This window comes from Stegastes partitus, unplaced genomic scaffold, assembly GCF_000690725.1.
Source record: "Stegastes partitus isolate 25-593 unplaced genomic scaffold, Stegastes_partitus-1.0.2 Scaffold2057, whole genome shotgun sequence".
Lineage (NCBI taxonomy): Eukaryota > Metazoa > Chordata > Actinopteri > Pomacentridae > Stegastes > Stegastes partitus.
This window is the reverse complement of record NW_007579788.1, coordinates 23455-34209: the sequence shown is the minus strand read 5'-3', so window position 1 is coordinate 34209 and position 10755 is coordinate 23455. Positions and strand designations below refer to the sequence as shown.

Genomic DNA, 10755 nt, shown 5'->3' with positions numbered 1-10755 from the left:
ATGTGCAATTAGTGAAACGAGATAAGGGGAAAGATCGAATCACAAATGCTTTTGCAAGTTCTGAGTTGAGTGATTAACTGGTGTCACAAATGCTTGCAAAGTGTGCTGTTGTCACCACAGAGCAGCTCACGACTGACAGCAGCTCCTGACTTTATAATGCAACCATCCAGGGCCGTATCCAATGGAGGGGATGAGATGGTAAAGTGTTGAGGACAATTCAAACTTTAAGTAGATCACAGCGCTCCTGCCGTTAAACTTTGTAATGAACAAATGACACAAGACCGTTTTAATGCATATACTGGAAACTTTATCTAACAAAAGGTATTGCAATAACAAAACAGCTTTAACGTCATGAATCTCTTCACTGTCAATATAATCCACACAGAACCTTTTTTTTCCCCATCTTTTTCTTTTTCCAAAATTTTACACTTTGTATTTTCTTTGCTCCTCCAGAAAGTCCATAACATCTGGGGGGGAAATGACATCGTTAAGTGTGTGTTCACTGTCAACCAGAGAAATTAAGTTTAAAAAACAAAGACCCTGCAGCTAAAATTGTAAGTCTAAATGGGCAATAATGAAACAGACGCACCTTAAGCTCACAGTCTTAAATATTGCATGTTGCAAATGTAACAGTAAACTAAGAATCCATCCACTGCTAAAAATGTGCGAGAAGTTGCTGCTGACCTGAAGGGCCTCTTCACTTCTTAGTAGAACATTGCTTCGCCTGGTGAGCTTGTAGGACAGCGATTGCCTCGTCCACCTGACCAAGAGTGAGAAGAGACAATGGAATATATCATCGATAAATATGAGGCTACAGCCAGTAAACAGCTTAAAATGACACTGAAAATGGGGAAACAGCTTGGCCTCCAAAAGATAACAAAATCCATTGAACAGGACAATAAGACTCACAAAGTAACAGGGTAATCCTTCTTTCTTGGATCTACATTACGATTTAAGTGTCAAAATGACACATTGTGGTTTTATCAGGAGTTAAGTGCCAGACATTACAGTTTATTGTTTTTGCAGAATCTAGTCAGTGCAAACCATGATGTAACTGAATATATAAACAAGACATGTAGAATAATGTGATAATGATCTTTCCCCCCATTTTATTTTTGTAACATCACGATTTAAAACTTGCATTTGGTCAACTTTCCCAACAGAAAGCCAAGTGTTTACAAGTCTGTCGCAAAGTTGAAAATCTGGTGATTCTTTCTGTTGCTACAGTTTCTGGCTCTGATAAATGGTGTCATTTTGGCGAATTTGTTAAAAGATGCCCGCTGGTGGGATGTGGGGTTCAGAGGGTTAAAACTAAATGTGACATTTGTCCATGATTACAAAGTTCAGATTCATTCTGCAGCTGCAGGGCACCATTCATGTTCAACATTGTCCACTGTATGTGTGCCTGAAATGGGACCAGCCGAAAGCATATCACAAAGTAGCTGGGCCAAATAAAATCTGTGGAAGAATATAGTAAAAAAAAACAAACAAAAAAAACACCTCAGACATCATCAAAACCTGAAGTTGTACTTGGAACTGCCGCAATTAAGAGTTAGAAATATCAGCAGAAATTTCAAGTTAACTTCCGAGGCCTGTATAGTAAAGACAAGGCTTGACGTGTACAGCGTTTTAGGACATAATGACAAAAAAACAAGGCAGTACAAATTCTTTTCGACTTTGCATTCAGACCACAGATGGACAGAATAACAGCTCGGCACAGACATCAGTGTCATGCCAATGGTCACTGTGGCACAGACTCTGTTTGCAAATGGGGATGAAGACGGCAGCATCCATTTCAGCCATATTTTGTCTTCACTACTGGACAGATTCAGGAAATGATGGCACAATTGTTAGAAAACAATCAGATATTTAACCAGCCAATAGAAAAATGAACATAAAAATACTTTTAAGTTCAGGGACTCGGGCGACTCCAGCATGTGCAGCAGCTCCGTGTTGTCGATCTCCAGCAGCATCCCGGTGATTTTTCCAGCCAGGTTTGGGTGTAGGCCATGAATCAACGGGTACAAACGCTCCCCTGTGCGCCACAACAGACAGAGGAGTGACAACAAATACGCAGAAGCTCCTTCCATGTGCATGAAAAGAAAAAAAACAAAACAAAAACAAGCTGAAGTGAGAGATGCCACACCGAGAAGCTGTTTCTGATCCATAAGTGGTGCTGCAGCCAGCATTGAGGCAGTGAGCGGCTCTGGGCCTTGAACATGTGCTGGTGGCTCCACGACAGCCACCGGACCAACCTGAGGACATTAACACACCAGTTGCCTGAAAATGTTATTGTAAACAATGTTTTTTACTTTAAGATAAACACTAGTACGCACAACATATAAAACACACTGCTTAGACCCAAGTTAGCTTGTTAAAAAAGTAGCAAAATTATTGGACACAGAGTAATTTCAGGGGTTATTCTGCCTTTTAATGTGGGCCTCACATTCCAGTTTCTGCCAGTATGGTGGCTATAACTCAGTTTCTTAAGTAGAATATTACACCAGAAGGTCAAATTTATGTCTTAGAAGTCATAAGAACTGCTGCTTCTCCAAATGATTAAATGCACCAGGAGTCTCGTTCAATATTTACACAAATGCAGCCTACCAACACCGTCAGAATGTTTTGGGGTGACCTTTCCACTTTGTGTTCATGTAGAGTCCAATCAGAGTGAGGAATGTTATCAAGGTTTATATGTTTAAAATTGGCCATCTGTACACTTGTTTTCAGCTTTGGGTGTGCATTATAAATGTGCAACAATACAATACAGACAGTCATACCTGTAGTCTTGGCATAGGTGCAGGTACAGTAACAATCTGCTGAGGGTTCCTCACTGCAGAGTAATACTTATACTGGCTGTTCCTGTGCTCAGCAGGCATATCAGTGCGCCCTCCTACAGTCTGGGTGCCAATGTTGTCTAAAAAGAGCAAGAGTCATTTGTTTCAGGTGCTACCGTCCATGTACATGACACATTCTAGCAGGTTGTTGTAGTTCAGGTGCTTACTTGTCTTTTGTGTGGCGGTTACGACACGTGGAGCCTGGGTGGAAGCCTGTCTGACTGTAGTGATGGAGGCGGATCCACGTCGGGGAACAGGACCACCTGGAAACTGGGTTGAGTAAGGACCTAAAAACATGGAGATAATCAAATTCTAAACATACACACGTGTATCCCAGATGCATGTACTAACAGTATATGCTTACATACTTACAGAGTATACGTGACTGAGACAATAAAAGATTTGTCCACTCACCCTGCGGTCTCGGTGGTTGTCCTGTCCAACGAGGGACTGGTCTCATGTTGCTGACACCACTGTGGTTGTAGAAGGTGCGAGCGGGAGGCTGCAAGAAAAATATTAGTTAAAGCTGCACGACATTAAACTGCACATTTTGCATATTCTGTCTGATGTTGCAGGTATTTAATAATCTCAGAGGAAAAACTCCTACAAGCAGCTGGACGCAACAAAATAAACTTCAGCTCCTGATTTGTAAAATCTGGATTACATTGATTATTACTGGTGTGTTTCATTATTCTTATTGGTTACAGACTGTTTTCATTTTGGTGAAGTTGCATTTTTTTGGACAGTTTGCAAAAGATGGGAAATTGCTGAGCAAGGTGAATGAAAAAGAGGTTTTGTGATGTTGGCACACAAACTTTCTTTTGTCCTCCCTGTGATGTTTCTGAATCAATCCTGATGTATCACTTGTGCAAGTCTGTGTGTTACAGCAACAGTGTGGAGTTCACACTTGTGCTAAAAGTGACTTCTACAGAAGTGCTTATTCAGACATTAAGCAGACACATTCGGATGCTGTCGGAATAGTGGAAAGCTGCAGATGCCCAAAAGGGTCTATGAATGCTACATTTGGTTGGTTTGCTAAATTAAGTTCTACTTGGTAGCTACACCAAAATAAAAATGCAGACTGTATCACATTGCAATGATGAATGCATTCATTTTGCAGTGCAGAGAAATAAACCAGGACCTAAAGTATTTTCTGTACTTCTCACACACCTGTTAGGAATAATAACACAATCGCCACATCCTTCAAAATGCTGAAAGGCAAGAAATAGACAAATCCCATTCCCGTCACTGTTCAAAGATCCATACCTGTGGTACAGTGATGTAGTATGCAGACTGATGGAAGGAGTCGATAATTGGACTGGGCACCGATCTCAGGGTAGCAAGTCTCTGCAGGTACTTGTTAGTAAGAATTGCTTTGCGCTCCTCTCTCCGCTGAGCCAGGGCCACATACAGCGGCTTGCTCGCCACAATTCTCCCGTTCATTTCAGTGACTGCTTTTGTTGCTTCTTCGGCAGAAGAGAAACAGACAAAGCCGAAGCCTTTGCTCTGGGAGCCATCTGTCATCACCTAAAGGAAACAAAGAAACTCAGGTTTACAAATGTTTAAGCTACTTCACACCTAAGCAACTAACAGGGGTCAAACTTTAAGTGCAGGTTGTGTGTCCTGAGCTGCATTCAATCAGGAAAAGAATCAAAAAGCTACACAAGAAGAATGTTATTGTTTAGTGGTGTTTAATGTCACCAAAAAATGTGATCTAATTTTGCCTTTTCCACAGTGATTCTTCAGTAGAAAGTGTAGAAATACGTAATGGTTTGAGCAGTTTGTGTAGTGCAACAATAACTTACTATGAACACTATTAGCATTTAACAGCCACTTTAAAGCACATTGAGATTTACAGACTTTTATACTTAAAGTTGATGTTTTGCTTATAGCTTATCTTATTGGTCAGGCTTTTGTGTAGTCATACTATCCTGTTGAGGAGTCAAAATGTACACAGATTGATATATGCATGTACATAAACAGACACAAAAAATGCAGTTCATTAAAGCTGTCACTACCCATAATGTGTCCATTAACAGGTTTATGGTTGTATCTTTGGAGTTTACTAGAATATATCAACACTCTTGTGTTTAAAGTACATTATTTTTCTTAAAGGCTCCATTTAGTCCCTGTTTCTTTAAAGATCCCCTCAACAAAAGTACATCAATTATGTACCATAAAGCCTGGCATGGAGCAGAAGTCGTTCCAGCAAGCAAATGATAGTGAACTGTGAGGAAGCTGCTTATTCTTTGTTTGAGAGCCAAACAAGCAGCTCGGGAGTATTGTGCAAATGTGTTACATCGTGATGTCAACAAGTAATAAAAGAAAAGCCTGGACGTTAATGGTGCTTCAAGCAATTAAGCAGCAGTGTTTTCTGTGGGAGAGAATAACTCTTTTGTGTGGACTTTGAGCTTTGTAAGTTTGCAGACCTTTAATGTGCCCAAAAGCTACACTAAAGACAAGAAGTAACAAAAACACTAAAAACATAATATGGGCTTTTTAAAGAAAATGGCCCGTGACATTACTTTAGCACTGGTGATGGTGCCATAAGGGGCAAACTCCTTCCGAAGTGTGTCATTATCAATGCTGTCGTCCAAGTTCTTCACATACAGGTTCACCCCCTGAAATCAGAAGGAGCAAGAAATGTAAGTTCATGCCTCCAGATCATTTAATGTTTGTCAAGCTTTTCCTCATAAACAAAAACAGTAGAGCAGTAGAATCAATCTAACTGACATTTCAGGAAATTGTTCGATCCATTGCTGTAAATCGTATAGATGGAGAGATACCACCCTCAGCTTTGTTTATTTACTGTATCAAATATGGCTTTCTCAAAATGCCAAAGGATTTCTGTACTTGCTTTTTTCAAAACAAAAAGCAACAAAGAACGAAGATACACAAAGATAATCTGCTATTGGCCTCACAAGGGACATACGTTACTGCATACAGACGTATTTATCAGACAAACATCAATTATCTGGTTATCAGGTCAAAATTACTGACCGTTACAAGAGTATGCCACACGGATCCATTATGGGATCTGTCCTGTTCTACATTTAAACGTATCGATATAAATTTAGAAGCAACCTTACTTACTCTACGCGTTAACGTACAGAGTGACTCTCCTGCCTAAAATCAGATCCTGTACAGTGAGAAACTAGGAAATAAAAGCAGGATCATGACCTATAAAATCACTGACTACACCTTCACCAGTGTGCTTTCCCCAATTGATGTTGTTGTTTTTTGCACTAAGTGTTTAATCATATAATCCATTGGGTTCACAGAGAGATTAACAGTGATTACTGAATGAGCATGGTGCTGTATCTACGCTAACAAATCATTTATTTATCAGTTCATATTAAAGATAATGACAATATTGAACATGCTGAGGTCAGCCTTTTTTGACATAGCCACTTGACTTTACTCTTCTCCCTCAACCTACCTTGTACAATAAATAAAAGACATCTATGAAAAAATAAAAACACATCTATGTATAAATATTAGACAACTACAAAACTTTAAGCCTAATCCCAAACACTGATCATTAACAAGAAGTCATTCAGAAGTCTTTACATTGCAACGCCTGTATAAATGCAACACAGCAGCACCTGATAGCGTTGGTTGCGATCCTGTTTGATCTGATCAAACTTGCGCTTCAGCTCTTCCTGCCTCTCCTGACGCTTCTGAGCTCGCCCTACATAGATGATTTTCCCATCGATCTCCTTTCCGCTCATTTCATCAACTGCCTGAAAGACCAAGAGTGACAAGCATCATCATGGGGGCAGCAATTACTGATTATTTTCATTGTCCATTCATATGTTGATTGTTTTCTTAACTGATCAATCAGTTGTTTGGTCTACAAAATGTCAGAAACAGTTGAAACATGGTAATCTGAGTTTCCCAGAGCCTAAGATGTTATCTTCAAATGTCTTTGCTTGTTCACAATCCAAAGATATTCAGCATGCTGACATAGAGAAGTAAAGAAAATGTTCGCATTTGGTCACATGTGCAAACATCATTTGAGTGTGCCAGTTAAAACTCGACGTAATTGCATCCATGCTTGATATTCATTAGACTGATTTGAAATTTTATAGAAAATGCCGTAGATGTTTTCATGGCTTTTGGTTGCTCTTAATTTATATTCATTTTATTCAAGAAATCGATCTTGCCTGCCCGTCTGATAACATGAACAGAACTTTGGTCAACTCAGGTAGTTTTAGAACATGCTGTATAAATAAATCTGATTTGATCTGAAGGGAGGGTGGATCAATCAACAGATTTTCAGATTGAAATATTTTGCAAATACTAATTCACTTGAAAATATTTACATCAATGCAAGTTAGGGTATCCAAATTAAGGTATGCAACGTTGATCAACACCATGTTGTACCAAAAAAAAAAAATGGTTGGGAGATGCAACTAAGTTATACACTGGTTTTCTCAAACTTTTTTAGTGCTTCCAGTGGAAAAGTTAGCTAGGAGCCCTGTTAATCATTTTTCAAAAAGTTGCAGAAGTTGACAATGATAATTCATCATTGCAGCTCTGATCAATGTGTCATCTATACAGGAGAAAATCCCAATATCACATTTCTAGACAACAATCAAGATAGTAATGACACAGTGCTCTTAGCCATGCAATAGCATAAAGCTAACAATGCTGCAGTTCAACCTTTAAGTCAAGTTTAATAAACTGCTCTTGTACACTTGGCGCACACACACTACCTTCTGAGCGTCTTCATGGCTGCCATAGTTTACAAAGCCGAATCCTCGTGATCGACCCTTGTCATCCTTCATCACCCGCACACTCAGTGTTCTCCCTGACAGCACAAACCAGACCGTGATGTGCAAAGTGATCATGACATAACTGACTGCTCTGCCACCAATCCTAGCGATAGATTTGACAAGACAAAAAAAACACAAAAAAAAATCAAAACGAGTTTTCTTACCGAATGCAGAAAAGGTGTCCTTCAGTTTCTCATCAGTGCAGTCTTCACCAAAGTTTTTGATGTAGACGTTGGTGAACGTTGAAGCCTTGTTTCCAGACTCCATCTCTCTTTCCTTGCGTGACTTAAAGTGACCAACAAAACTGCAGACAGAATTGAACCCATGAAGCAGCGGAACAACAAATCAAAGGATAAAAGAAATGTAGGTGGTCACAATGCTTCCTGTCCATGATGTGGAAAATGATGTTTGGCTTCACCACACAGATTTAAAAAATGCAACAATCAATGAGGACAGACGCCAAAAACAAACAAAACGTTGAGACATAACATGCAAATTATTATTATTTTAATTGTATTATAACTACTTTATTAAATTTTACAACCACTAAATATTTCACTAAATATTGATTAGATCACAAAATGTAAGAGCAAATAAATCCTTATTTCTGCTTCCATGGGAAATAAAAGAGGACAGGGAAAAATCTACACCATATGGACTTGATAGCTTTCAGATGGTTTTGCTTCATGCCACACTGTTACCTGCTACTCACAGCACACACAGACACAACAAACCTAGACACACATCCTACTTATTTACTGACCTAGGCAGGACCTGACATGTTTGCCCCAGGACCTTGGCCTCTGAGTTGACAATGCCAGATTTGAACATACCTCCCACTTTACTGAGCAAAAAAAGACACATGGAATAGTCATCTGTAAAAAGTCTGTGATGTCATCAATAGAGCCTTCAGCATTCATTAACAGTTCACACACTTAACATACATATTCTGCTCTATTCTTTGCCTGAGCTTTAGTTTTTTTAGATTGCACTTTTGCCACTGTTTGCAAACTAACATGGTCAAATCAAAGTAGTGCACTTACACTTTCTTATCATTTAGCAGCATCCCATTCATGGTTTCAATGGCCCGGTTCGCAGCCTCCTGAGTTTCAAAGTGAACAAAGCCGTAGCCTTTGGATCCTTTCTCATCACAAACAACCTACAAAGAGAAAGGATTTAAATTGAACAACATGTGGAGAAACATTAACTTCTGTGCAAAAAGATGTTAAAGATCAGGGAGCTACACTAACTGATGCAACAATCACAAAGATGGCCACTTACCTTGCACGACAAAATATTGCCAAAGGTTGAGAAGGTATCATACAGTGCCTTGTTGTCGATAGACTCGTCCATGTTCTTGATGAAGATGTTCCCCACACCAGACTTCCTGAGACCTGGGTCACGCTGAGACCACATTATTCGAATTGGCCGACCCTTGATGAGGTCATAGTTCATGGTATCCAGGGCACACTCCGCTAAAACAAAATTTTAAAAAAACAAAAAACAAAACATCTTATTGTTTAGGAAAAAAAAGTGCAATGTTTTTATTATATTTGTCACAAAGCAGTGCAGCACCTTCAAGGGTCGAACTTCTGCTTTTAATGAAGCTATGACTTGCACTTTGCATTTATAAAAATAAATAAATAAATAAAATACAGTTTGGATTTTCTCCAAAGAAACCAGATCCAACATGAGAAGTATAAATGACTGGCATTTCTTTGGCTTTATTGCTATTCTATTGGCTGATCCGTTTCCACCCTCATTCCCGGGCTGTTGTCACTAAATCTATTCTACATGTCAGTCTGATGTTTATTTTAAAAATTTTAAATTCAGCTCTAAAGAGAGTATTCTCCTCTGCATTGCATTAAAAATTAAAGCTTGGCACTTACTCTCAACAAAAGTCTTATTTCTATCATTCTGGGGAACTGTTGTAGACCCAGAATGGCTATTTTATATATTTTACAGCATCTGTCAAGCAGTAAACCCACAGTTGCCGACCCACCACAGCAGGAATTACTGTGACAACAAATTAGTACACTGATTTGGTAAAGTGCCAGATTTCAGTTCACTTTGGCCACGGTGGGCTACTGTACCATCAGCTGGTTGCTGGAAGTTTATGTAGGCGTATCCCAGAGATCTGCGGGTGATGATGTCACGGCACACACGGATTGAAATAATGGGTCCAGCAGGAGAAAACTTCTGATAAAGCATGGCTTCTGTAACATCAGGGTGCAGGTCCCCAACATACAAAGAAGCGAGAGGATATGTCGGTCCACTGCTGTTCATCCTGGGTAAAAGCTAGTTCAAGAAAAACAGTAATGAGCATTGCCTTGTGTTTTTGTAGCAGTTGATTTTGCTGAAGTAATTTCTGAAGCCCTTTCCAAAGTCAAACTAAAAAGACTCTCCAATACTTATTTTCAGAATCCGCCAATGATTTTCTCCATAAATAAGTTAATCATATTTGGAAGTTTTGGTGTTTTGCTCAAAAACATAAATTGTTTTAATTAAAAAAAAAAAAAAAACAGTCAGTTAGATGAGAGTTAAGAGCAGGGAAAGAAAACAAACATCTAAAACATCTGTCAATGTAATGCAACAGAAATTGAAGCAACTGTCAAATGAATTGCATGACTGTTGTATTGAACTGCACATGTGTAGACCACAAAGTGCATTCTTCTGGCTCTACACAAATGTATTCATGCAACAAGCCAACCTCACGTATGCCATCTGTAAATTACTGTCTCACTCAAAATTTACATAATCAATGTCACAGTTTTGTTTTTCTTTACTTATTCTAACATTTTTTCTTTTTTTTTTAACAGATTTGCCCCATTTTGCTAAATGCACCCCAGATAATACAATTCTTTGTGCATCTTTGCTGGAGAATTCAAATATCGTAGCATATCACTGTTTTGCTAAACAACAGATAATGTCTAGGAGAATCACAGAGTGTTGATGTTCTTGTTGACTTTCAAAAACCAACAACAAAAAACAGGTCGAACCTCTACAATCATTTCTACATTTTTTAAAAAAAACGCATTTTTACAAACAGTAATTTGTGTTTTTACAACTTTTGTACATATTGTATGTGTGACTGTAAAATTACAGTTTTGCAATATTTAATCTTTTACTATATTTGAGCC

At 38.8% G+C, this 10755-nt stretch overlaps 1 protein-coding gene across 1 annotated transcript; it reads right to left on the bottom strand.

The window, feature by feature from the left end:
- Positions 1-391: 391 nt before the first annotated feature.
- Positions 392-9901, bottom strand: pabpc1l (poly(A) binding protein, cytoplasmic 1-like). Its single transcript, XM_008303725.1, has 15 exons — positions 9709-9901; positions 8897-9090; positions 8659-8774; positions 7780-7919; positions 7556-7650; positions 6443-6580; positions 5363-5458; positions 4104-4364; positions 3252-3339; positions 3005-3124; positions 2781-2917; positions 2147-2255; positions 1905-2035; positions 685-760; positions 392-467 (listed from the first exon to the last, which is right to left on the bottom strand). The coding sequence occupies exons 1-14, from the start codon at positions 9899-9901 to the stop codon at positions 698-700; spliced, it is 1881 nt and encodes a 626-aa protein (XP_008301947.1). The 3' UTR covers positions 392-467; positions 685-697.
- Positions 9902-10755: the final 854 nt, after the last annotated feature.

Excerpts from the sequence above, each read along its gene's own strand:
- pabpc1l (XM_008303725.1), bottom strand. The coding sequence starts at position 9,901 with ATGAACAGCAGTGGACCGACATATCCTCTCGCTTCTTTGTATGTTGGG. Across the intron at positions 3,125-3,251 it reads ACAACCACCGAGACCGCAGG|GTCCTTACTCAACCCAGTTT; the intron begins GTGAGTGGACAA and ends CCATGTTTTTAG. Across the intron at positions 2,036-2,146 it reads GGATCAGAAACAGCTTCTCG|GGGAGCGTTTGTACCCGTTG; the intron begins GTGTGGCATCTC and ends TGTGGCGCACAG.